The 27,781-nt window shown below is 40.4% G+C and overlaps 4 protein-coding genes across 6 annotated transcripts; 1 reads left to right on the top strand and 3 right to left on the bottom strand.

Moving 5' to 3' along the window:
• Positions 1 to 112: 112 nt before the first annotated feature.
• On the bottom strand, positions 113 to 5,370 carry LOC104445959. Of its 3 annotated transcripts, none has more exons than XM_010059883.3 (3): positions 4,767 to 5,370; positions 1,607 to 4,218; positions 113 to 1,212 (listed from the first exon to the last, which is right to left on the bottom strand). In XM_010059883.3, exons 2-3 carry the CDS (start codon positions 4,106 to 4,108, stop codon positions 295 to 297), a joined length of 3,420 nt encoding a protein of 1,139 aa, XP_010058185.2. In that variant the 5' UTR covers positions 4,109 to 4,218; positions 4,767 to 5,370; the 3' UTR covers positions 113 to 294. The 3 variants fall into 3 exon arrangements, with proteins under 3 accessions (XP_010058185.2, XP_039168199.1, XP_039168200.1); XM_039312265.1 differs by lacking the exon at positions 4,767 to 5,370 and adding an exon at positions 4,480 to 4,534; XM_039312266.1 differs by lacking the exon at positions 4,767 to 5,370 and having other exon boundaries at positions 1,607 to 3,878; positions 3,982 to 4,120.
• Positions 5,371 to 10,166: 4,796 nt separating this feature from the next.
• Positions 10,167 to 12,721, bottom strand: LOC104443653 (hypothetical protein). Its single transcript, XM_010057154.3, has 3 exons — positions 12,368 to 12,721; positions 11,951 to 12,277; positions 10,167 to 11,296 (listed from the first exon to the last, which is right to left on the bottom strand). The coding sequence occupies exons 1-3, from the start codon at positions 12,719 to 12,721 to the stop codon at positions 10,448 to 10,450; spliced, it is 1,530 nt and encodes a 509-aa protein (XP_010055456.2). The 3' UTR covers positions 10,167 to 10,447.
• A 6,158-nt stretch (positions 12,722 to 18,879) lies between these two features.
• LOC104443652 (probable disease resistance protein At5g45490) lies at positions 18,880 to 20,001 on the bottom strand. The gene has a single exon (XM_010057153.3). The coding sequence runs from the start codon at positions 19,999 to 20,001 to the stop codon at positions 18,880 to 18,882; it is 1,122 nt and encodes a 373-aa protein (XP_010055455.1).
• Positions 20,002 to 20,335: 334 nt separating this feature from the next.
• Positions 20,336 to 22,830, top strand: LOC104443651. The gene has a single exon (XM_010057152.3). The coding sequence runs from the start codon at positions 20,501 to 20,503 to the stop codon at positions 22,634 to 22,636; it is 2,136 nt and encodes a 711-aa protein (XP_010055454.2). The 5' UTR covers positions 20,336 to 20,500; the 3' UTR covers positions 22,637 to 22,830.
• The last annotated feature ends 4,951 nt before the right edge of the window (positions 22,831 to 27,781 follow it).

Below are 27,781 nucleotides of genomic sequence, written 5' to 3'. Positions count from 1 at the left end.
TATCCGATAGTTTTACATTAAATCTTCCACTCATTGAATTAAGGAGCAAGATGTGAAATAGAGTAGCCATGTAATCTGATTCCAAAAATGGTGTAATGGATGGATAATATAATTCAGGTGAAGGCAAAACATATCATTAAACAGCAATATCTGCGACATGTCTCACCAACAGCCAAATATCTAGACAGATAAATTTTTGCTCAAGTAAAAAGAAGAAGAAAAGGATTACTGCTTCCAAAGCTACTTAACGACATCATATGAAATAAGAGTTGCCACAATTTGGTGGGGACAGCATCATAACAGAGCAGAGCCGACCGTGTTACCCTCAAGACTCTCTGCCTCAATCGACAGCACCTTTATTAAGCTTGATTCTGCAGATTCACGATACTGCCTGCGTGCATCGGTCAGTTCTGCTGCTTTCACTGTCCATTCCTTCAAGGATGCCCGACAGTTTTCGATTTGACCATCCAACTCTTTCAGCTTTTCTTCCTGAACTTTGTTTGCTTGGACAGCAAAGCGAGCTCGCAAGATTTTGTCCAGATGACCCAAGAAAAACCGGGTTTCGAACCCAGCGTGCTTGGCCATTGTAACATGGTTGCACCAATTATAGAACAAGGTCTCGAAGAAGGGATGGTCAACTTTTGTGCTGGACATGCTCCGTATTGCCCCACACAGCATAGTGAAGATCAGGTTCTTTGAATATGAACTCAACCGAGACTCCGTGCTTATATCTCCTTGCTTCTCCAGCAAATTTTTTAGGACTGGGGCTAGGCTTTGGACGACCATGAATCCCTCAACTTCAACAAGCACCTCGTTTTCGAAAAATGTCATCGAGAAATGTGAGTTCTCTGTCTCGGGCTCTAGCATGTTCCTGAACTGGGAGAAAGCTTGATGCGAAAATGGGGAAGCTTTTGGAATGCTGCCCTCACCTTTCAGTGGCTTCCAGAAAGATTTAAGTCCTAAGCCACACATTTCCTTGGTCAAGATATGAAAAGCATCTGGGAATTTCATTTGCTTCTCTTCAAGGAAAACATCTAGTAACTTCTCCAATGTGGGTACATCTTTAGTGCCCATTTCCCTTCTAACATCAGTTGAACCATGAGGTTCGAACTCGGTTATCTCCTGGTCTTCACTCATTATTTTCCCAGAAATTCGTGTGCCAAGAGTTCTTAACTCTACATCTTTCTGCTCTCCCTTCAATAAACGTGTGACCTGACAAGCAAACACAATTAAAGGGAACACGAGTTAAGCATATTATGGCATCAAAAAGAAGCAAAAATAAACGAACAACATGTGAAGAGGAAGACTGTTACTTCCAAACAGGTCCACTGGCTTATTCTAATTTATGACTTGGATCTGATGGGGATATTTCCACCGTTTCTTTCTCCTTATGGTCATGTGCTTCAGTTTCTCACAGTTTTCCAACCATACCGTGATTCATTGTGATATTTTTATCTTGTGCTTGACATTTACTCTTAAATTGGATTATGTAGATTTAATTCAGAACGAAAATTGCATAAAACATCTGATTCTGGGCTTCTGGCTTAAATGGAACGTTCTCCAGCAAGTTACACAAATCTTGAGCTATAAAAGGGACTAGAAATACCTCAGATTTCATGCAATCAAAATGAGCAACATATGGGCATCGTGCTTGTGTACATCTGTAGACGCTCTCTTCTGGATTCCTTTTTCTCTCACAAGCATCACAATAGTATATGCCTGACTCATCTTCATGAAGCTCATCCTCAAGTTGGATGTCATGTTTGTGGTCCTCAGATTTGATTGTGCAAGGTAATGGACCACATACAAGATGTCGATTGTAATTACAACGAACACAGCGAACGACTTCTTCTTTGATTTCCATTTCCCCTTTGTTTTTCTTGCCGGAACATGGGACTATTTCTCCTCTGCAGGCATTGCACTTTACTTTGGCATATAAACTGTCAAAGAAACAAAGGTAGTGCTCATGAGCATCAAATTGTATTTTGGGCTTTAGATTTGCACAGCCAACATGGAGGCTGAAGAAGGGGCATGAATGGCAATCATAAGTGAAGCCAGAACTTTCTTTGAGACAGGCTTTACACGTGAATCTGTCTTTGTTGCCCAGCTCTAACCGGTGGTTAGGATGAAAAGGATGACGGATTGGAGCCAGTTCTGTGCAGGATGCATGGACAAAGAACTCACATAGACTGCACTCATACGTTGCATCGACGCAATGGTTCTCACATACAGAGCACCAGCGAACTGTAGCATCTTCATTGATTTGACGTAGCTGTAAAGGGTGCCCATGCCCGGTAAAATGTTTTGTCTGAGTACCTTCAGGAATGATAGAGGGCATTAAAGCGCATGCTACGTCCAACTTGAACGGACAGATCTCACAGCGGAATAAAAACCCCTGGCATTCTTTGTGACAGGCCCAGCACTTTACCTTTCTTAGCCCGGGCTTCAGGGTGGGTCGAACTTCCAAGTTGAGTTGACCTGTGCATTTTTTATGAAAGAAGTGACGATCGATCTTCTGTGGTAATTCAGCGCATGACTTATGAAGCCACACCCCGCACTTCTTGCAACCATATATTAGGCCCGAGTCCAAGCGCTGTTTACTGCAAGCTAAACACTTAGTGTTCCACTCCTCATCAGTGATTTTTAGGGGATGCCCATGACTGAAGTGTGGAATATAGCAATCCGGATCGCGAGTTACTTTTTTGGCCTTCATAGCGCACACAACATCCATATGGAACTTGCATTCCCTGCAAGAGAAGGTAAAGCCACAGCACTTTTTTTCGCAGGCTCTACAGTAAACCCCCAAATGGCTATTCTGGAGGGTGAGCTTGTGGAGCGGATGGAAGAAGTGTTCGTACTCTCTGGGTAACTCAGAGCACGCTTCATCGAGATAAAACTTACACGTGTCACATGCATAGGTTAGACCGGAGCACTGTTTCTTGCATCCGCTGCAAAAAACTCTATCCTCTTCGCTCTTCTCGCTACCTGTCAACACATGTTCATGACAGAAATGTTGCTTTTTTATGTCTTCGACTTTTTTCCTCGTACGTGTCACTCTTCCTTCTCCAGGTCTCATGGAGGTCATCTGAGCACATAAAACGTCCAGGTCAAAGTCACATTGCTCGCAGCGGTACGTGTAGCCTTCAATTCTGTTACCACAGAGAGCACAGTTGTGGTACTTTGCAACCTGAAGTTTCAGGGGATGCTGTTCGTGATAGAAGTGTTCCCGCTCCAACGGTAATTCTGCACATGACTCGTGGAGAAAATACTTGCACTGCTCACAACCGTAGACTGGACCTAAGCACCTCTCAATGCTCTCATCACATGCTCTGCATTTAAAACCATCATCTTCGTCATCCCTCAAGCGAAGAGTCAAAGGGTGCCTGTGACCAAAATGGTCTGTCTGCTTCTGACCCCTAGTTTCACTGGAAGGCAGTTGTGCACATATCACATCTAGGTGAAACTGACATTCATTACACTGGTACACAAAGCCATGAAAGATTTCTCCGCAGAAATCACATGATAATCCTGCATCATCATCTACGGTTGGGCAGAGCTTTAGGGTATGCGAGTGTACTGGGTGGCAGAGCTCTTGCTGCAACTCCGCACATGACTTGTGGAGAAAAAATTGACATGAGTCACAGGAATATGCAATGTTCAAGCAGCGTTTTTCGCAAGCTCTGCACCAAACTTCTTTATCCTCATCAATCACCTCCATCAATATTAAGGGATCGCCATGGCTGAAGTGCTGAATTTGCTTCTTGACATTGGAACCATAGGTGGACTTCTGAGCACATTCAATATCGAGATCAAAGTTGCACTTCTCACATCGAAAGGTGAAGCCGCGGAATCTCTTCATACAGCCATCACAGTAGATGCTGCCATAGTTTACAGTATCACAGAGGGTTAAACTGTGAGGATGTAAATCGTGTTTGAGCTCTCTCGAAAGCTCCGCACATGATTTATGGAGAAAAAATTTACATTCTTTGCAACAGTAAGATTCATTGGAGCAGTGCTTCTCGCATGCAGCGCAGTTAACTTCTTTATGCTCGCTGATCTCACATATTGTCAGCAGGTGTCGGTGGCTGAAATGTGCAATAGTCTCCATGTTCAATTCAGGTGAAACACCGACTTGATCTCCGGGGTGACACTCAAAAGATTTGTAGAACTTTCATCAGTGTTTTAGATTGTCATTACTCCTCTCATCCATCCAGCATTCTGAATCACGAAAAGCAATTCTATCAAGAAAATGTACAATAGAACAACCGGTTGTTTAACATGATAATCCATCAAACTATTACTGTTTTCCATATATCAAATTAAGATGTCGATAACTTGACTGCACAATTCCACTTCACCCTGCTTGTGTGGACATATGAATGTTTGCCATGTACTATTTTCACGTGACAAATTACAGGACCATTCCTACATCTGAGTTAGGTATGATGCTGGCAATATGCACAAGGTTGTGAAACTCACAAGATGAGACGCAGGAAACCATTGCTCTTAGTGGGGAAGAGAGAGAGAGAGAGAGAGAGAGAGAGAGAGAGGCAACTTCAGATTGATGAAACTCAATCTTAAGGAAGAGCCACGACAAGAGCAACACATCTTATTCCCAATTCAAACACGCCACGCAGATCTACCAACAACTCCGTAGACTCAACAAAGATTGAGGCTAAGTTGGAAGAAAACCAGTACTACCATCTTCAAAATTTATACATCAAGAGCAATGGATGTGACTCAATCACAATTATAAGAAAACTCACCTGTGGCTCTACTCCTACTGAACATCCAGTACCACATGAAAGAAGCTCCAATGTTGCGAAAAGAAAACCCTTTCCAAGGCAGTATATCAAAGCCCAAACGTACATTGACTGGCTCGAAGTCTCAGCTTCTCAGCTCAACTAATGAACATGAGACACCGCGTTTAGATAATTTGACGTGATTTAGAGCAACATTTGTCTGATACGCCGAGTATACATCAAAATGCGCAACTGAAGTAAGAGAAAATTGAAAACCAGCCGATTTCTCAATAGGCCTTTTCTCAGCATAGTATGATGAACACAAGCGTCCGTGATGATAACTAAAAATGGAAGGACAAAGGAGATGAGTTTAGAGCTCTCTCTCTCTCTCTCTCTCTCCCCCAACGGATACGAACTTGCTATTAATAACTTCTCTAACTCGTATTTTCTACTCATTCCATTGAACTCGCTAGAATTTTTTCTGGGAAAATTTTTTCAGGTCCCTCAGTGTAGTAGAAATCAACTAGATTGCACCAACTTAAAAAAGTTGTAGATGATTAAAGAAGCATAATCCAAGAAAACATCAAAATCAAGAGCATAAAAAAAGAACAAAATATTTACCTACTGATGCCTCAAAGGTGCTTGTCCACTCTCCAGTCATCGGGAATCATAAATAGCCAGAAATGAAGTCGACAGTGAAAAAGAAAAACTTTGGTTCGATTCGTATTCTGATGCAAGTGCACGGTGGGTGGATGCGTTTTAAGTGATAATGATGGGATCTATGATAGATTACAATCACCACCGAGGTTTATAGAATGTGCCACTGGCCAAGTATGAAGATTGGGGTTGATCGATTCTCTCAAATCATATTCTCTGTGATGGTTAAGGTCACACCTTTTCTTTTGTAATTTTCATTGCGGGCATAAATGATAACCTTTGCTTCCTAGGCCCTATTTATGGCCAGAAATAAATTATTCTATTTCTATTCATTGAATAAATTTCAAAGCAAAAATATTCTTTTAAAAACGACACAAAAATTCTATTTTCAAGAATAGAAATTTGTCTGATAGACCTTCTTAAATATCTCACTCCCAAGTGGCTAGTGGGCATGATGGGCATTGGTGAATAGCGGAGATGGCGAGTGATGAGAAGAGTTGTGACGACCTCGATCCGGGGTAATACGGAGGGATGGACTGAGATCGCTTTGACAGTACGCGGGTGAGGCTAAGGGCATGTCTCCCGTCCCACATCGCTTAAGAGGGAGTTCTGTGGCTAGTTTATAAAGGCTTGGATCCCTTTAATCTGTATAACACGTTTTAAAGTCATGAGGACTTAGTGTCCAAAGCGGACAATATTATACAGTGGGCTCGGATCGTTACAAATGGTATTAGAGCCGACTCCCGACCGCGTGTGGGGGCCACAGTGAGGGCCCTGTGCCTTAAGGGGGAGAATATGATGACCTAGACTGCGTGTGGGGGCCACAAAGTGAGGGCCCTATGCCTTAAGGGGGAGAATGTGACGACCTAGACTCCAGGGCAATACGGGTGAGGTTAAGGGCATGTCTCCCGTCCCACATCGCTTAGGGGGGAGTCTTGGGTTAGTTTATGAAAAGCTTGGATCTCTTTAATCTGTATAATGCATTTTAAAGCACTGAGGATTTAGTGTCCAAAGCAAACAATATTATACAATGGGGCTTGGGTCGTTACAAGAGTTATTATTTTTCATTTGCATTCCAAATCTCGAAAAGTTCATTTTTGTTTCAAACTTATTTTAGGGCAAAAAATTTGTCCTGAAAATAGAAAAATAAAATTGCGTTATCAAAGAGAATTATGTTCCAAACTTGTTTTCGAGAACTAAAAAAATAGAAAAATAGAGAAGTAAAATGGTTATAATCCGTGCCCTCATTCTCCTTCAATTTCAGTCAAATCCTGTGTTTGATATATTATCATTCTAAGGTTTTACTGACTGCTAAGTTTCAAGTAGAACATTAGGAAACATGTTCAACAAATTTTACAAAAAGAAAATGATTCAATTTTCACAATGTTGATTAGTTGTGTCACAAGAAAACTCAATGAGTTATGTGTATTAAAGATTGTGTTTTTCTATATTTGGAGAACAGAGCGTTCCGAAGAAAACCTCTAAAAATATGCATTCTTTTTTTGTCAAGTAGAATCATGCAATTGATGAATTATTTTCACTTAAAGGACAAACTATGACAGCCTGAATTTTTAGAATTTGTTTTCGATTAAATAAATCGGGCCATTCTTCGACGCGCCGATAGTGCTATTCTCTGAGCTGATCTGGAATTTATTTTCACTTAAGAGTGTTTGTTTAAGTGTCATTTATAACATATTTAAATTTGGGGATTTTCTAAACTTGTTTGGTTAAGTTTCTGGAATTAACCTAGAGACGCACGGGTAGACTCGGTTTCTGCCGATGAGGGCTAGTTATGGTCTCGTGGTTGTTCTTGGTGTCTTGCTTGCTAGGAAATGTATATGTTGTGATTTGATTGATTTTGGCATGCAAAGAACTTATGCGTGGTATTATGTGAATGGTTGTTCTATGGTGATTATCTATTATTATTGCAAAAGATGGCCTTATGGGTAATTAATTAGGAAAGCAATGCGGTGTCGGGTTTGGACACCAAAACTTATTTGCTCAATAAAACAATGAAGTTTTAAACTAGGTGCGTACAAAGTTTGACGGATTAATTTTGAATATGAGAGCACCTACGAATTTCTTTCCAAAAGTTTTAAAGAAAAAAAAAAGAGGGATTACAAAAGGGGTGGTTGGAAAAGAAAATAGAAAATAAATGAGATGTTGGGTTTGGACACTAAATTTTATTTGCTCAATTAAATAAGGAGGTTTTATAGTAAAGTGTGCAAATTTTGACAGACTGATTTTAAGTACGCGACCCTGTAAGAATTTATTTCGAAATGCTTTGAACAAAAAAAAGGGTTGCAAGGTTTATTATTTAAAAAGGGATTTTAGTGTTCTTGGCTAGTGAGGAAGATAACAATGGACTTGAGTGATGGTATGCTCGTGCGATCACCTAAATACCATGATGTGTATAAATATGCGGGATAATGAACCCGTCCTGATGCATATGAATATGCAAACGATGGATGATTAAGTTTGGATGCCCCCATGTCAACGGGATACCGAGTCGCGGTTGAGGTCGGACTGATGCTCCTTATTGGAATGCTGTCATGATGCGTATGAATACATGAGATAATGTCGTGCCTGACTAGGTGGGACAATGTCCGGTTACGCCGGATGACCGCCGACTTTTGAGTTGGCCGTGGCCGTTGGATTGTAATAATCGGAACACGCATGTATGGTTGTGCTATTGCGCTTGATTATGGGGCAAAATTATGTGGCATAGTATGGGACGTGTCATAATAGTTTTACATTATAATTGAGACCCATGTGAATGTTTGAGGGATAAAAATTATGTGTTCCGGTTATTCACTACACTTGTGATATTTATAATGGCATATGTGATGCACTATTATGCAGGGATGCGCCGAGTGATATTTATAATTGCATATGTGACGCACTATAATGGCATATTTATAATTATCTCACAATTGGACTTGGTTTTCCCTTCAATTCAATCCCATTTGGCCCTTACAAATTCAATTGACACCTCAATGCTCCAATTGATATTTTTTCCTCACCTATGGATCCATCTTGCATCACAATTTCTCAACCAAAGACAATCCTAGCCTTTTTCTGAATAAAAACGTTCCTATGCCGACTTTTTCCCAAAAAGTCTCGGGTTGCAGAAAAATCTTCTGAGACTAAATCAACGTTTCTAGAATTTATTGTGACATGACATAATTTTCAATTTTTGAAATCGGATTCAAATTCACGATTAATTTCACTCAGGCGCGTTTTTAGCGTGACCTAGGCTACTGGGTAGTTTTCAGAAATTTTTAGTGCAAATGACTAGTGGTCGATTTTCTTTGAGCCACAATGAACCCACTTGACACATTGGTGACTCTCGTTGATCGTAAAAATCTCAAGGTTTCAATTACGAGTATAGGGTACCAAAAACGATAGAAAATTAGTCTAGTGTCGATCGACAAGAATTTTGCAATCAGGTGGAATCACCCACACTCTAATCACACATCTCAGTCCAATTGACCTATCCCTGATCTCTGATTGACTTTGACAATGCCGTAATGACCCTTGCAAATTAGCACGGTCGAGCAATCGACTTCTGGTCGAATCCTCAAGTCTATTTGCCTTAAAAATCTTTAATGGCTTCCTCAGATAGTCTAGTTATCTCATGAGTGGCCATTTCAGAGAAAAGCACTATAGTCGCATTAATGAAATGCCCGACTTATCCAATCTAAATCAGAATCTGAAATTCAAGATGTCACACTGAGGCGATGTGAGTTTTGTATGGTGCGTGTTTATGTCCACCTTCGAGGCGAATCTACGTCCTAATCGGGGTTTAGGGTTTTGACTCACTGAGATTTATCTCACCCCATCATGGTTAAACTTTTTCAGGGTCGTAGCGTGGAGATCTGCCGAGTACTGATTTGGTGGGCGCATGATGCAACACCTTTTAGTTGGCCTTGCCGTTAGTGAAGTAGGTTGATCCTAATCCCTGAAGGTTTTGAGAGGGTCGATAGGAAGTGGCCGTGAAAAGGCTTGCAAGTATTAAACTTCCTAGGATTAACAGTTGATAAATGAATGTGTTTTCAACAATGTTTATCAGGTTTTACTATCCCTATGTTGTTTGTTGGCCGGGTGTTTATTTAATTTGCTTTCGCATGTGGTTAATTGAAGGATAAAAAGAATGGGTCGGCGACGCGTTCTGAGATATCGCATTTTTAATTAACCGCCAAGAGATGTGCATGTACCCGGGGTTCGGGGCGTAACAGCTTCCGTGAATTAATTTTAGTTTTCACATATATATCCTAAGGACGCTCTCCCCTACTTCAATGTGTAATTTGAATCATTCTTACCTTTTCATTATTCTAGAAGCTTATCAGGACCTGGTTGGACCAGATTGCTACACAATCTATCTTGAACCAGATTTTAATGCCCCAAAGTTTCAACAGTACAAATAAAAGCACCCATAATTAAAATGCCTATACAATTGAATCAGCATAATCCGTGCAGTGAAGAACTTCTCGCCCGTACAAAAAAGGGAGCATCGAATTCTCCTGTTCATGACAAGGCCGTTTCTTACCCATGTCACCACCGTGCTGAACCAGCCGACCTAGTACGTTTCCTACCTTCCTCAAGGAGGCAACATTGCAGAGCACAACAGCAAGAGATAGACAATGAATTGTACAAGGAAGTCTACATCGACTTGCAGGTAAAAAAATGAGATTGATTGGCATTTGAGAGAGAGAGAGAGAGAGAGAGAGAGAGAGAGGAATAAAAACCGATCCTGACGCAATAACGGGAAATTAAGGCAGAATTTATCCATCGTGTCTTTCATATCACAGTAATTATACTATAATGTACATACCAGAACCACTGAGCTCCACGTACCTCACATTATGAAATCTACGCAATGCTTTCTACAAAAGCCATACTGCTATTGTAGCAGCCATGGTTGTCAAAGTCATGCACAATATACGGTCTCCAGCGTATGAAAAGACTCCAAACGGGTGGATCCGCAAGAACACTTTAGAATGCAAAGAAAATTTTACTCCTCATCTAGGCGAAGTTTTAAGGTTTGCTCACAGTTCCCATTTCCAAGCTAATGCGTTGTTTAAATATGCTTTCATTAGGTTTTTATCCACTGGAAGCTCTCCCCTTTCCCGCTTTACCGTCATGTCTTTTTTCTCCAATTTCTTTTCCAATTCGTTCAACTTCTTCTTATTTACCTTGATCTCCTCAGAAAGATCCATGATCTTTTTTTCTCTTTTGGCTACGGAGTTGTTCCTATCCTGGAGATTGTAATGAGCACGCATGACCACTTTCAACCGATCAATGGCGAACTGGATCTTGAACTTTGACAGATGTACGAAAATAATGTACTTCCACCAGTTGTATAGCAAACTCTCCGAGACATCGGCTATTTTGGTAGTGGCCATGCTGCGTATGGTGCCGCACAACATGATGAAGACCATGTTCTTCGCCTTTGAACTTATTGTGGCTTCTGCGCTCACATCTCCGTAATTTGCGAACACCTCTTTTAGGACAGGTGCCAGCTTCTGGGTCACCTTGTACTCTACCATCTTAACAATCCTGTCATCTTCAGATGCCACCGCAAGCGAAGTAGAGTGTTCGATGCCAAGTTGAAGATTATTCCTGAACTCCAGGAATGCCTCGTCCAGAAAGGGTGAATTTGAATTGCTAAAGCTACCCTCGACATTCTTTCGCCAGGCTAGTACTTTAATAATTTCTGCCACTCTTTTTTTGCAGACATCCTCCAATTCCAATTTTTCTCTATCTTTGAAAGATTTAACGAAATCTCCGAATGTTTCAACATGGTCTTTCTCCTCCTCAGTATCTAAGTTTACTTCTTTCTCACCATCTTGTGCTTCTGTAGATATGATCTTCAACTTCATCCCTCCACGCTTCGCCTTCAGTGAAAACCATTACACAACTAATTGCCCAAAATAGGTCGGTGACAGAGAATGCATTAAAGGACTTCCAAAACAAAAAATAAAATAATAAAAAAATGGATCGCCCTTCTTGAAACAAATATTGATCCAATGACTGTTAATAGAGGTAGGAAAAAGTTCTTTATCGAAGACATGTAAATTCAAAATTCAAAGGATCCTATGCCTATCTAGTCCCACGTTTAATGATTCAGATGACTATTGTAAATACAAACCTCATACAAACTTGCAAAGGTAAAACCATCTCAATCACAGATTTAACATGTTCAACATGGAACGTGCGAGACAAAAGTAGCAAATCTGATGAGGTCATGAAGGAAGAGAAAGTACATAGTTTAACGGTGAAACTGATTGCAGGCGGTGTTACCAATTTCAGTGTGTTTTCCCCCCTTCAAATCAATTCAAGTGCCCTTCATTTTCATGAGATGATGTGACATAATATGACGATGCTTACGACTCCATGTATCTTGTTTGAGAGCCGACGCAGCAGGCAAGGATAATCCCACAGGTCAAAAAAAAAAAAAATGGAAGAACGAGATAACTTGCTACCGTATAAGAATAAATCAGGAAAGCTAGAGCAAAAACAACAGAGTAATCTGATTAGCATTCCGGTACCTGTGAGAATAAGCATTTTACATGAGCAATGTACTTGCAATTGTCGCAATGGAAAACCGGAATCGTTGCTTCTATTTCCTGATTACACGCTTGACAGTATTCAACTAAGTCGTTGTCATTGTCATCCTCCTCCTCCTCTTGCTTCATCGGAGCCCTGAGCTTGAGCCGTTCCCGGTGGCAGGATGGGTGCGGGAACAGGCACGACGAGCACCCACACAACAAGTGCAGGGCAAAATGGCAGTCCACCGTCAGGCAGCACATGACGGAAGATTGGCAAGGCTGGCGGCAAGTGTCGCACAGACGAGGCTCAACCTTCTCCCTGCCTACCTACTCCGATGCAGGACCGCATCAACCGCTAATAGAAATTGAATCCATAAGGCAAAGCAAATGGACGGTGGATTTGGGGCTTCGTTTTACCTGGTCGAAGAAACGGACGACGTGGCAGTGATCGTGGAGGACGATTGGGGGGGAGGGCAAGGCGCAGTGGACGCCGATGGTGAAGCAGCAGGCTGGGTCGAGGCAGAGGAAGCGGAAGCCGTGATGCTGGCGGAGGCAGGCGGCACAGGTGAAAGGGTGGGGAGGGTGGCAGGGGTGCGAGACCTTTCCAGGGAGTTCGAGGCAGGCGTAGTCAATGAAGAAGTTGCACTCCTTGCAGCCGTAGGTGATGCCGTTGCAGCTGGCGCCGCAGGCTGTGCACTGGGAATGCTCGTAGTCGCCCTTGGCGCAAATCACCAACGCATGCTTCGGGTGGCTGAGGTGTTTGTACCCCATGGCTGACGGGGACGGCAGCGGGGACTGGTTAGCGTGCCTGTATAGGTGATGATCACTGTCACTTTCCCATGAACGAGCACCGACGACGTTGAAGGAGGAGGAGAGGATCCTGAAGATGGCTTTTGTGTTTGAAACTGAGTCAGAGCGAGTTTCTCCGGCTCACTTGATGATTATGACTCCATCTGCTCGAATAGCTTGAGAGGCGCCAATACTCAGCTTAACAGGCACGCTGGCCCCTCTTCTTCTATACTTCGTCTGACAAAAACCAATGAAAAATTACAAATAAGAATATGACATGTTTTTAGTTTCTCAAATAAGAGATTAATCTTATTTCAAATAATAACTTAAAGTAGACTCGTTAAATGGCGATATCAATTTCAAAGGAGAGTCGGATTTCATCAGCTGATTAAGGGTATTTTTATCCTTTATTTTTTATTCTTTCTTTTTTCTATTTTTTTTCTTTTTCCATAGAAAGACAAACTCAAAAAAGAAAAAGAAGGCTAAAAATAAAAAATAAAAAAATAAAAAAAGGAAAAAAGGAAAAAGAAAACACACAAAAAAAGAACTCAGCCCTCCGCTTGTGGCTGCCAGCCCATCGCCGAGGCCTAAGGACCTTTGCTAACCAGAGGCAAGGACCCAAGGAGAGGGCTTGTAGGCCCTCGTCAAGGTGTTGGCGACTTACATTATCACCGAATCACACATTATCATTACTGATGAGCAAATGCCGAGATCTCTATTTGTAGCTACGGCTTTTTCTTTTGGTGGCGTGTGCTCAGGTATGGCGTTCCTAACACTATTGTTATATGGAGACAACGAAAACATGTTAAACAAACTCAAATATGACACTTATGAGAGCAAACATTTTAGTAAGCGCAAGATGTTGGAGCTTCTAACGAAAATATATTGAACGGGCACAAATCTGACACCATAGCTACTGTGAACACTATTGAATTTGGAAGTTGAGTACTTATTGATTAAAACTTCTAAAAGTCTAAAACTGGATCAAGAAAGAAAACTCCCAGATTAAAAACCAGGAGAGTGGGGCTCCTTGATCTAGATCTAGTTTGGAAGAGTATGGCGAAAACAAGAGAAAGATAAAAGAAAAATCAACTAAAGAGGAAGGGGAAGGAGAGATTTGGGTCTAATCCCTCTTCTCCATTGAAGAAGCGAAGAAAGGCTGAAATTCAGAAAGGGAGAGAGATATACAGGGGATTGCAAATTCATTTATGTCATGTGGTTATACTGCCTAATTTTAAAGAGGTTTGTGTCTATTTCTTTTGTAGACATTAAATATTTAAAAATGTTGTAGAAGTTCGACTAGATTTGGGAGCGTCCTGATTTGAGCATTTACGAGCTCGAGTTTGACTCAACAAGATGCTCGAGCAAGCTCAAGTTCAATTTGAAATCAATTCAATCTCAAAAAATAAGTGAGTTGAGTGTGAGCTACTCACAAATTGACTTGGTTTCATCCCTACATAAGTGATCGTAAATTTACAGAAGGCAGAGAACTAAATATTGTAGTTGAAGAAAGAGGTTCCAAAAAGTATATATATGGAATTATTCAATTTCGATGCATACATAGAACTAATCTAATCATTTTCCAATCTCATAATTAATGAATTTGATTGTAAGCGACAGCAACTGCTCAACACAAAAACCATCCTTAGCCACCACCAGCTTCATTACTTGGCCGTGAGGGCATGACAGTAATCGTTGTAACTCATTAGTTCCGGCCGGTCATGGGGTATGCGCACTTCAACCACCAGAAGCACACACTGGTGTTTACACTAAAAACTAGCTGACTATTTAGAAACGACACGAAGTCGGTTTGGTCAAAGAGATATTACAGCTATCGATGTACAAAGGTGCATGGCCGACGAACATCTTGTTCTCTACAAGCCGGCAATGTGCCACTGAATCCAAGAATTAGGATGCTGGCTCTGGGATTTGCATAAGCCGAGCATATAATGTTTTCAACTGATAGGCTCCTGATTGGTTTGGGAATTGTTCATGGACATGATTCCCGAAACACTCCCTATCTTTCATAAGTGTGTTGCTGAGTTTTTGCCTTCAAAAATTTGAAGATGTTTGTTCACAAGTAGCCCAATATCAATAACAATTTTGGGGTTCAATATATGTTCATCGGTGAGATTCATGGTGCATATCGGGACGGTAGATTCAGACGAAGCTCAGGATCTGAAAGGCCCAAATAAGAAAGTAAGTGGACTAGGAACGGACGTTGTCCGCACAACAACCTCGATCGCGGGCTTTGGTAACAGGTCAAGCAATTTCTCTTTATTTTCCAAAATAGAATGACTGTGTTAAGAATGCGATCATCTTTGGTTAATCTGAATAATACATTTCCCGTGAGCACATACACAATGTAGAAGCGACTTTAAATAAACAATTGATGTGATCGCATACTCGGTCCATGCAAGAGGTGTTTCAGAGTGAGTCATAGCCTCATCAGCTGCCTATTTGGCGGTCGGAAGCTTTTGAAAGCTATGAATGCTGCAAACTTTTGTGTAAGTGCGGGGACTGTGTTGATGAAAAAGAAAGAAAACACTGGAGCTAGAATGTAAAAAGGGAATATAGGAATTGACCTCATTCTGGGAAAATTGGTAATGAAGGGAAGCCCATGCCACTTATTGGACAAAACGTTTAATGAGATTATGCTTACAAGCCAAGCTCACATCACTATCAATCTTTCACTCATGATGCATCACATTGTGGATAGCCACAGGCTGATCTTGGTAGCTTACGGATAACCGTCGGCTAATAATGGCATCCAGAATGTCTTCTTGATTTGGAATAATAATGGCCTAAGCCATTTTTAGCCAGTCTGTCAATTATTCAGGTTTCCCACTTTCTTATCTTCAAGAAAATACTTCGTCTTTTTAAAAGAGACGAAAGATTAAAAAGATTATCTTGAAACATCTAATTTGTCATTTTTGACCTATCTATCAAGTTATTCAAGTTTTTCATTTTTTATCTTCGAGAAAATGCTTCATCTTATTGAAAGAAACTAAAAATTAAAAGGATTCTCTTAAAACATCTAATTCGTCATTTTGTAATGATCTATCAAGTTATTCAACTATTTCAATTTTTATCTCCAAGAAGAAAAAACATTTTATCGAAAGAGACTAAAGACTAAAATATTCTCTTGAAGCACCCGATGCTCCTTTTAAATGGAAGATGACGAATTATTAGGTAGAAAATGGGTATAATGCCTATGAAGTGTGATTGTTAAGGTTTTAAATTCTAATTTCAGCAAAACATACTATTCGAGAAATAAATTCAGCTTTAATCAGACTAAGTAATCACAGATTACTTCAGGAACTGTGTGATCTTTGCATGACTGATCAATGTCAACACCCACTTAGTCATTCCCCAAATTAAGAAAAACGAGCAACCGTGATTTTTCAAGATATCTGCATCCTTTTCACTGAGGTATCATAAAGTCAAGTCATCCGGCTCAAATGGGTTCATTGTCCTTTCACTTGGGTTCAATTTCTGCGGCCTACTATAGCACTAGATATTGGATTCTGATGCATATCGTGCATCGCATGTCTAGATGATTACGGTTCAAGCCACCGATCCCACTAATGGTGATTCTTTCCCAATCTACGACCTTTCCATACAACGGTCTTTGTCACTTGCCCTAGATTTTTCCTAAAGGTGAACGATGCCATTCTTTTCTACTTTAAAATGGAATTTGAATTGTCCTATAATAGAATAAAGTTAATAAATAAATTATGCCTTTTGATAAAGAGTGATTTGATTGGGGAAATGCCTTGTTCTTTTAAGAACTCTATGTTTAATGGTTCTTTTAAGCACAAAAAAAGGTTTAGAGGTCATCCATCTTGTAAAGGGTCACTATATAGTGTACCTTTCAAATGGGGCATTTCTATGATCCCATGTCCACTTGGCCGGAATTTCATATGAAATCTCATCTTTTTGTCTTACGTCACATTAATGGACTACTAATGATGAAAAAAGTATGTGTACAGTTATGCTTGCACAAAACACGGGTGAAGTAATTAGTGTATAGTAACTTTACAAAGTTTCGAGTTACTTTTACAACTATTACATGTACCTGGTAACTCTTAAATATGGTTAGTATTTTTTTCCACGTGAAAAAGTAGATTGCAATATATTAAAATAGTAAGTTTTCCACATTTTTAAGTAGCTATTTTATGACAAAACTTTTACTTCAATCCTTTCATTCTTAAATAATTTTGTTGACTTTAGTAGCTTGTTAAGGTGAAGAGCAAATTTTGGAAATGTTCAGTAGCTTTTATTTTCTATAAGTTAGAATGAACCAACTATTTTAGGGTCCATTTATTTCACTAAAAATATACCATTCGTTGGAAAATATTTTCTAAGAAAATGACTTCATTTTTCGGTACTTGCTGAAACCTGAAAAAGACTTGGAAAGTATTTTCTATTGTTTGGTAAGAAAATGTGATAAGGACAATTATTAAAAAGTTTGTATTTCTTATATTATTTTGATTTTTTTAATATTTTGTTTTCCTTTCTCTTCTTTTTGCTTCTTCCCTGGCTGATCGCCAATGACTAGCCACAAGTGAGCTCGAGCCTCACCAGATCTAACAATTGCCACATGCCAGCTTGCTACTAAAGAAGAATCAACTTAACCCAGGGGTGAGTTGCCCTAATCGTAAAGAAAGGCTAATCATACTACTAAACAAGAATCAACTCAATCCAGGGCCTAGTTGCCTTAATCGCAAGGCTCAAGCTTGTCGGCCTCAAGTGAGCTTGACCTCTGGCGAGCTCAATCTTGTTGGCCGTCGCCGAAGCCAGTGACCGGTCAAGGAAGAAGCAAAAAGAAAAAGGAAAGAAAAGAAAAGGATATATAAAAATAATAAATCATAAATAATTGAATTTGAAAATATTTTTGTAAGAACAAATGTTTCATTAAGGATTTGTTTATGGCCTTTGTACTTAGGCCTAAGGGTTGAGACTAGACCTCAAGCGTCGCGGAATAGAGCACAACCTTTATGGACCTAAGCTTGGGTGCTGGAGTATTGAGTAAGGGCACCAAGAATTGAGGCTAGTCTCAATAGACATGAGTGTGGGTGCCGGGGGCCAAGCCTAAGCACTAGGGTCTTGAGCTTAGTCTCAGGGCTGGCTACTGGAGAGCTGAATATCAAGATTCGAGAACTAGCGTTGGGGTCTCGAGCTTGGTCTCAAGCTTTGGCCGCTAGAGACCTAGTCTTGAATGTTGGGATCCAAGCGTTGTGATCTAGTCATTTTGGGAAAAAAAAAATTGTTCTTTCAAAGAGGAAATTAATAGCTTTGGTAGGAAAATATTTTCCATTAATTCATTTTCCTAAGTGAATCAAATGTTGACCAAATGTCAAAAATTGAGGAAAATGTTTTCCGCGAAACAAATAGACCCGAGTTCTAAGTGTTGAGTAATTTCTTAACATAGAAAGTAGTTTTTCATTTAATCAATTCCTAGTAAGTTTCTCTTAAATGTTACTCATTTGTCTTGAAATTTGCTTTGGATTCAAGACTTAAGTTTATTTGGCCAGTCGTGCGGTTCTGCTTCGTTCTTTAGAAATGGCTCAACTATAATTTCCCAGTCACTTAATTTGTCATCCAAGAAAAGTAACATTCAATGAATGCCTGTGAGTCTGTGAACTGACTAGAACAATTATTACCATTGCTCGTTTTTTTTAAAGGAATGGATTATTGGAACTTACTAAACAACAAGAATAATTTCAGTATCAAGATTATGCTGGATTGATGAACCAAGATATATTACTTTTCTGGTGAATATCATCAGGTGGTTCTGTTCTGTATCTCTGTCCGCTTATATTGTTATGTTATATGGAACCTAATTTGTATCCATCAGCAGAGACATGATCGAATTTACCAAGCAAAATGAGTATAACAATTCTTGCCAATCGAACATCATCCTCTATTAGATCATGGTTAAAAATTTACAAGATACTCATACTATCATCAGGAACAAGAGTTCTTCACGTAATTACCACTATCATTCTCGAACAAGATTTAGACATGAAAATGGAAATCATAGTATCAATTGCAGAAGCAGAGAGAACACGAAATTAAAAAAAGAAAAGAAAAGAAAAAAAGAGTAGAAACTTTTGCCCATTTTCTATGTTAATTGACTAGGACTCTTGAGGATGAATCTCACCATGCTCAACCACCTCCTTGGCTTTGCGCTTCTCATAGAAAATCTCCCCCATAACTTTTGCAGCCAGTGGCAGACCAGCACTCTTCTTTGTGACTGCTGGTTTCAGCTTCCTGATTTCGTCATCATTCAATTTTTCCCCATCTTTCTCGACCTCATCCCTGAATATACACCAGCAGCTCTCAGGGTCTGTGAGTGGCTGCAGGCGGATCACATTGTCTTCCCCATCCATGGTGTTGGTCACTTTCTCTGCCCTGCTTGTGATAACGACTGAACCACCATTACCTTTGGGCAACCCATCCGGGCCATCCCAGACGTCGTGCCATGGGTTAGTGTCCCGCACGTCATCGAGCACTATCAAATACCTTTTTCCCAGTAGTTGCAGGTGGAGAGCGTAGAGTAGGCCGCGGAAGCCATGGCTGTCAATCGAGCTGATTATGTCCGTTTCAACTCCTAGACGGGTCAGTAACTTCTTGGCGATAGCCTCCCTTGTGTTCTCGGCCTCGTTAGGTTGTGGGGATAACGATACCCAGATTCTTGGAAGGAAGTGTGACTTCACTTCCTGTTTGTTGTATACCAATTGGGCTAGTGTTGTTTTTCCGACACCGCTCGTGCCAATGATTGCTATTGCTTGGTCGGATGGTTTTCCTGGTCGGAGAAGCTTGGTCTTCAAATTCACCACTTCATTGTCAAACCCGTGGACTCTTGACGGATCGACCCATGTGGAGCTTCCTCGAGAAGCTTCTAGATTCTGTGGCAGAACACAGAAGGTCTCTTGCGAACTTGCTATGGATCGGTCGACCTGGTGAAGTTGCTGTTTGATCTTGTCCAAGGTTCTACTGATTTGAAATTTTGAGGGACTTAGAACTGTTGGAAGAGAGAGGCTTTTCTTCCTTGCTAGCACTTGGCACTCTTCCAAGACATTATTGAGGCAGTAGAGCTGCTCTTTGACTGATCTCCTTGTGGGGGAATCAGACGCTTTGATTTTGTCGAGCAGCGACTCCAGTTCTGCGAAACGGCGATAGAATCGAACTCTTGGGCCGTTGTGCAACTTCGTTCTGAACTTCTCAGTAAGATATTTCTCAATGGTTTCTTCCATTTTGATTCTTTGAGTGGTGAGCCCTCTTCTCTCCAAAAAACTCAGTGCTATGTTGCTGGAAATGGCAGCCTAAATGTAGGGTATGAATATTTCCCATGCTCCATGACCTTTGGAGGATCTCAGATGTGGAGGGTCACGAAATGGACCCCTCAAATTGACGAATAAACCGACGAAAAAAAAATGACGAATAAACTCGTTCTCATTGTTTGAGACTTGAGTATATAATTAAAGCAGCCACTAACATGATGGTGGAACCATTATGAGGACTTGGCGTACGGAGACTGGGTGCCCATAAGCTGTATAGTTCCTGGACGCCACATGACAAAAAGTCTTACAGAAGTCCAACCTATCTGGGCCCGGTTTGAGGACGAGTCTTTTACACGACACATTCAAGAAAGAAATTCTTCATTGCTGATTTTGTTCTCTATATTGCAGACCCACCACGGAGTTCAGTCTGTGGGCGTGTGTAGAGAGAGAGAGAGAGAGAGAGAGCTGAACCATGGCTATTACTGCATACATCACTGACCATGTTAAGAAGATTTGGGATGCATGGAACCTGAGGGGAGCCATTCTCCTTAGTCTCTGGCTCCAGGTCTTTCTGATCTTGTTTGCAACCTTCAGAAAACGAGCATCCAAGGCCGTGGTCGTCATGCTAATCTGGATCACCTACTTGCTTGCCGATTGGGCTGCTAGTTTTGCGGTCGGTCTCATCTCCAAAAGTCAAGGCGACCATCTGGGCCCCGACCATTACGGGGACCTTCTCGCTTTCTGGGCTCCATTTCTTCTGCTCCACCTTGGTGGTCCAGACACCATAACCTCCTTCTCGCTTGAGGACAACGAGTTGTGGCTCAGGCACCTCCTCGGACTCATATTCCAGGTGATTGCCGTGGCTTATGTGTTCTATCAGTCACTGCCTAACAAGTTATGGATGCCGATTGTCCTGGTCTTCCTATCGGGAATCATCAAGTATGGCGAGAGGACTCGGGCGTTGTACCTTGCAAGCAGAAGCAGATTCAGTTATTCAATGCACACGAAACCGGACCCTGGACCGAACTATGCCAAACTGATGGAGGAGTACTCCTCCAAGAAAGAGGCCAATCTTCCGGCCGAAATCAGAATGATCCCAGAGCGCGACAAAGAATCCAGGACCCAGGACACCACAGTTAACTCTGGTATGGATGATATCGAGGTGGTTCAGGAGGCTCGCCGCTTTTTCGAAACCTTTAAGGGACTGTTTGTAGACATTATCTTCAGCTTCCGTGAGAGAAACACAAGCCGGGAATTCTTCCATAGGAGAAATGCAGAGGATACTCTCAGATTGCTGGAGGTAGAACTCAACTTCTTTTACGATGTCCTCTACACGAAGGTTGTGGTAGTGCAGGATAAGTTTGGATACTTTTGCCGCTTAATCTGTTTCAGTTCAATGGAGATTGCTCTGGTGCTCTACTTTTTCATGGACAAGGATCGCTTCGGGAGATTCAACGTTCAAGTTACCTATACCTTGCTCCTTGGTGCTATAGCCTTGGAAGTCTTAGCAGTCCTCCGATTTATCTTCTCCGACTGGACAGTTTCAGCATTGAAGAACCCCGAGAAACACAGTGTTTTGGCCACAATCTTGAGGAGTTACCTTTCTCTCAAGAAGTGTACCTGCCCTGACGAAGAAGAGGAGGCGAAGATTGGATTCTTGGCCGGGCTTAAGAGTTGCCTATTCCGCAGGTGGTCGAAATCTATCTCAACGTACAACTTGATTGATTATTCTATCCGGGAACGCCCTCAGAAAATTCAGACCTTCTGTGATCGTGTTGGACACCCATTCAGCAAGATCGTTGATCTGATGGGCCTAAAGGAGCTTCTAGACCACATGAGGTACTCATCGAGGACCCCTTTTACTAAAGAACTATGGTTATTTATCCATCAGGAGCTGCGAGACAAATCAGTGCTCGCTGACGATATGGGATTTGCAAAGAGGATATATTCAGCCAGAGGTGACTGGGTGCTTAACGATCTTCATTGGAGTAAGCTATTGCCTTACGTTAATGATGTAGAGTACGATGAGAGCCTTATATTGTGGCATGTGGCTACAGATCTCTTGTATTCCACTACCACCAACACTGAGGAGAGCAATGATCGTCACAGAGGATTTTCTAAAGATCTCTCTGATTATATGCTCTATCTTCTTGTCGTGCAATCTAAGATGATGTCTTCCGTTGTGGGTATTGGACGAATAAGATTCCAAGACACTTGTGCTGAGGCCAAGAAGTTTTTGACCAGGAAGGAACTATCAACCGGGAAAGAACATGAAGAAGCCTCTAAGTGCATTCTCGGGGTAAAAACAAGCGTGAGACCTGTCGATGTAAAAGGAGATAGAAGCAAGTCAGTGCTGTTCGATGCGAGTAGGTTGGCTCAAGCTTTGATGATGTTCAAGGAGGAGAAATGGAAGATCATCAGCAAAGTATGGGTGGAGTTGCTGTCATATGCCGCGAGTCATTGCAGAGCAACTGCTCATGCTCATCAACTGAGCAAAGGCGGGGAGCTCGTGACTTTTGTGTGGTTGTTGATGGCCCATTTTGGTCTGGGGGAGCAATTTCAGATCAGTGAGGGTCATGCAAGAGCAAAGTTGATTGTGAAGAAATAGCTTACGCAGTCTCATGTTCCTGGATTCTACCAATAAAAGAGATTAAATGTTTTACTTTAAATTGCAGTAGAAAACAGATGTGGTTCATCTTGTGGGCTTATCTCGTAGAAAAGTTCTGCTTCATGTAATCCTATGACTGAATGTAATAATTTTCTCTGGCCAAAAACAAAATGTAGAAGTTTCTTCTGTTTGGAGCTCGGCATACGGCATCAAAACCTGGCCATCGCATTGCCTCAAGTTCTTTGATGAGGCACAACTATTCAAAGTCTATCAGGTCTCGTCGTTTTATACATACTTTGTCTCACGTGGTCTTACGCAATGGTACCTTCTGATTTGAGTAATTTAAGCTTTTAAAATTGTCTGACAATTGCAAATTTTTATTTCAATTATGCGTCCCATTTATGTTAGAAACTTAATGGCTCATATGTTCTATTTATATACAATCTTCCTTTATTTATTAACTTAAGTATTTTGGTAAGACTTTCCAACATGACATTAAATAAGGCATTGTCCCACTTTCAAGCGTGAGAGCCCATCCGAAGGTTATTTCGTCCTTAATATGGCTTGCATGTGAAATAGATGTTAAAATATCAAATATCGTTTGTATAAGAGGATTATGTGTTCTTTATATATGTGTTGTCCTTCCACATATTAATTAGGGATGAGTGCTGCAAAAATCCTAAAACTTGTCACGAAAAATACATTTGAGTCCTAAAACTTGTAAAAAGTGCAAATAAATCCTAAAACTAGTCAAAATATTTCATTTGAGTCCTAAAATCGACGCCTTGATGAAAAATGCTGACGTTGCATTTTAAATTATTTTTTTATTTTCCATCTGACTTTTTAAAATAATTTTTTATTCAATTTTTTTAAAATATATTTAAAAATAAAATCCAATTTTAAAAAAAATATTAAAAAAGAAAAAAAAAAGGCAGGAGTTGCCGGCCGAGTGATGTAAATTTAAAAAAAAATTGAATAAAAAATTATTTTAAAAAACTAGCTGGAAAGTAAAAAATCATTTAAAATACTACATCGGTGCCACGTCGGCATTTTCCATTAATAAAAGTAATGGCGTTGATTTTAGGACTCAAATGAAACATTTTAACAAGTTTTATAACTTATTTGCACTTTTTATAAATTTTAGGACTTAAATGCATTTCTACAATAAGTTTTAGGATTTCCGCAGCACTTATCTCTATTAATTATTTGTCTTGAATATCCTATCATTTTATTTAAGAAATTCTCTATTCTATTGCCTTTTCTCTAATCCGTTGCCGGAAGCGGTCGAGACCTTGTTGGTGCGACGCTCGCACGAGCCCAGCAGACTTCAGTCCCGTGCTGCATGGACTGCGAATTCGGAGTGCGCTCGTGCTTGGTCAAGCCGCTGCCCCAGCTAAGATTGCCTTGGGGAGGACGTCCGCACCGATCTCCTTCGTCTCTGCGGTTCAGAATGAATGGGTTCATGTACTTTCCTAGACGGGAAAATTATAAATATCTAGTATATTTTCCCATATTTATTTATCGATACTTTTATTAATGGTAGTGTTCCCAGAAGTGACGCTTGGTAACCTGCTTCAATGGTGAATCAATGATGAAACAACACTTAAACAAGACGAAAGATTGGTGATGATATAGGACGTGAACAAGCCAGATTCTTCATAGCACTAGCTAATAAAACCTAATTACGGATTGACACAAGCAAGCTTTTGGGCATCAGCAAAATACGGCAAATTCTCGGCGGGTGAACCACTTTAACTTTTAATGGGTAATTATGCTGCAATGAAAATTGCTACTCCCAACCCATTTAGATCCACATGGAGCCCATTTAAACCCGTTTTTAAAATTTTAGGCATTGTGACCTGGCTCATTATATAAGTTAGAGTAATTAATTATCAAAGCATGGTTTCATTTAACAATTTAAGCTCTTAGAATGGTTTCACAAAATCTCATATGATATTAGAATAAAAAGTCTTGAGTTCAAATTTTTCCAGAGTCTTTAGATTTGGGCCAAAGTCCAGCCTATGTATGAGGGAGAGTATTAGTCTAATTAAATATTACATTATGCCTTCATCTGACAATTCAAATTTTTAAAATAGTTGGCAGTGATCCTACAAAATCTCACAATATATGAATGAAAGAATGTGTTTTGGACCCATTTACCATCTCTAGCAACAATCCTTGTGTTGATACTGCCTATTAATGCACTAAATGTGAGGAGTTCATTGTCCTCGATTCACGTACTGAATTGCCATGGGGTATCCTGAAACCTTCTCATCATAGCCACCCTATGGAGCTGCTCAAAGAAGCAAACTTACGCATACAGCCTGTCTCAAGTTATGGCTTCACTTACAACTGCAAGATATGCTTGTCATCATTCTACTTCCACATTGGCTGCATGAATCTCAAGCATCATAAATTGTCGTGATCACAGTTGTGAGATAATGCAGGACTACAGTTGATTTTTTAAAAAGTTTAAGCTGTTAGAAAAATGTGTTGTTTATAATTTATATATTCTAACAATAACCATTACCTTTCCTTCTTCAAGAACATACGGGAGAAAGTTTCATGTAGGACCTATTATGGAGGGATATTGCCTTGTCCAAGCAATGAAATGGAAGTAGAAACTGAAGACAAACAAGGATTTTTTCGTCTCGTGAGGTGTAACCGCAATCTACATTTTTTATGTGGTCCATCACCTTGTCTAATTAAGTCTGACAACCACAAGCACTGTCTCCAACTCGAGGACTAGTTTGTTACATACAGGTGTTGCTGAGTTTTTGCCTTCATAAATTTGATGATGTTTGTTCACAAGTAAGCCCAATATCAATGACTACTTTGGGGTTCAATATAAGTTCACCGAGGAGACTCATGGAGCATATGGTGATGGCAGATTCAGAAGAAGCTCAAGTTTTGAAAGGGCCAAGTAGGAAAGGAAGTGGGCTGGGAACGGATGTTGTCAGCCCAATAACCTCGATCACAGGCATCGGTAACAGGTCTAGCAATTTCTTCTCTGATTGTCAAAGTAGAATGACTGTTAAGAATGCTATCGTTCTTGGTAAATCTGGATAATATATTTCCCGGGAGCACATAGACAATGTATAAGCAACTTTAATTTAAAATTGACCGGATCATTTACTCCATCCGAGAGGTGTTTCAGAGTGAGCGATAGGCTCTTCGGCTGCCTATTTGGTGGCTGGAGGCTTTTGAAAGCAATGAATGCTGCAAACTTTTGTGTAAGTGGACCGTGGTAACGAACAGGAAAGAAGATACGAGAGCTAGAATGTAAACAAGGAATCCAGGAATTGACCTCATTTTGGGAATATTGTGAATTGCGGATGTGCAAAAGATCTGTGAACAGGCGGTTCCCATAGGAGCTAGTCCAGTTTCTGATTCCAATAGATTGGAAATTGATGAGTATTGGTCCGGTTTTCAATAGCAAGTGTTAGCCAGTTCCTAGTTCTATTGTGGAGCACACACCCACTTGGACTTGACTGATACATATATATATTTTCAATTTTTATGTTTTCAAAAGAAACTCTAGTTCCCACTAGTCTCTCTCCCAAGAAGGAAAAGATGAGCACTGCTGAGCTGCTCAACATCGAACCCTTGGATTTGTTTCTTTGTACGTTTTTTTTTATTTTCACGGTCCTCTTTCCAATTTGAGCCTTTCGCGATTCTGTCATTCGAGTTTGAGTTTTATTTTTGTTTTGTTGTGGTTTGATCAGTTGAGCTGAAGAAGTAGAACTCATGTTCTCTTCAGCTGTCAAAAAAAAAAAAAAACTGACCATCATGTCGCTTTCAAGGCATGCGTGTTCTGATCCCTTATATTTTTCGTTCTTTTCTATGAACCTTAGGAATTTGTTTGATTACACCTCAGAAAATGAATCTATTTAACCGCGATCCTGTGAAACAGCATGGAAGCATAAGATTTAGCTATCAAAATTCAAATTTTGTTTTGCCCGTTTATTTTATTTTCTCGGGTAAAACAACGGAGAGAATGCAAATGGGGATGAAAATCCTTTAAAGACCTCTTTCATATTCACTTATGTAGAACCTCATGATTTTGTTGAGAACATTTGGACTAGTTTCATAGACTCATTTAGGTCGCGTTTGGTAACCCGCTAAATAGTGTCTAATTCTGTTATTTTATTCCCGATAGTATATTTAGAACAAAAATCTATTTGGTAAATTCTTTATTTCTGGGAACAAATTTTTTCTCGAGAATAGATTTGAAATAGAATCGAGAAGTAAAAAAAAAAATTGATTCTTTATTCTCGGGAACAATTTAAAATCAAGCGAATCGAAATTTTTCTTTTCTTTTCTCTACTTCTTTCCTTCTTGTTTTTCTTCCTTTTCTCTTCTTCTTCCACCGTCGCCGCTATCCACCGCCGTCGATCGCCGATGAGCAATTGGGCGAGGTCTAACGAGCTCGTTAGAGGCTCGCCCAGCCATCAACAAGGCAAGCTTGACCTGGCCTCCCTAGTCATTAGCCAAGCAAGGATCAACCTCACCCAAATCTAGCGAGACCAAGCTTGCCCAGTGGCTAACGAGGCTCAGCTAGTGAGGCGTAGCCTCACCGGGGGCTGGCGATGCTCCGACGAGATCATCAGCTATAGCTTGAAAAAGAAGAAGGGAAAGAAAAGAAAAAAAAAGAAAAAAAAAAGAAAAAGTGATAAAATTATTAAAAACTTGAAAGAAAATGGCTTCAAGTAGAAATTTTGAGAACGATGCCAAATATAATTGTATTATGGGAATAGAAATTTTAGATAGTTACCAAACGCCTTGAAATGCTTAGAAATTATTCTCGTGAGTAAAATAAAAAATAATCATTTTTTATCATAAATTGTTCTCGGAAATAAAATAGTTACCAAACGTGCCTTAAAAACAAAACCGATAGAACTAATGGGTGGTTCCTAGTTTCAATTGTTCGAATCAGTTCTTAGTGCGTAGTTTTCGATTTTGGGATGGGAACTACCCTCCCTAAAATAGATCACTTCTATTTGACATGTGGAGAAGCCCATGCCTTGCAGGCCAAGCTCAAATCACTATCAATCTTTCAGTCATGATGCATCGCGTTGTAATTAACCAAAGGCTGATTTGGATAACTTACAGATAGCCGTTGGCATGCAGGCTGTCTTCTTGATA

The sequence above is a fragment of the Eucalyptus grandis genome, chromosome 5 (assembly GCF_016545825.1).
Source record: "Eucalyptus grandis isolate ANBG69807.140 chromosome 5, ASM1654582v1, whole genome shotgun sequence".
Lineage (NCBI taxonomy): Eukaryota > Viridiplantae > Streptophyta > Magnoliopsida > Myrtales > Myrtaceae > Eucalyptus > Eucalyptus grandis.
Note: the sequence above shows the minus strand (reverse complement) of the source record. Positions and strands in the feature narration are given on the sequence as shown.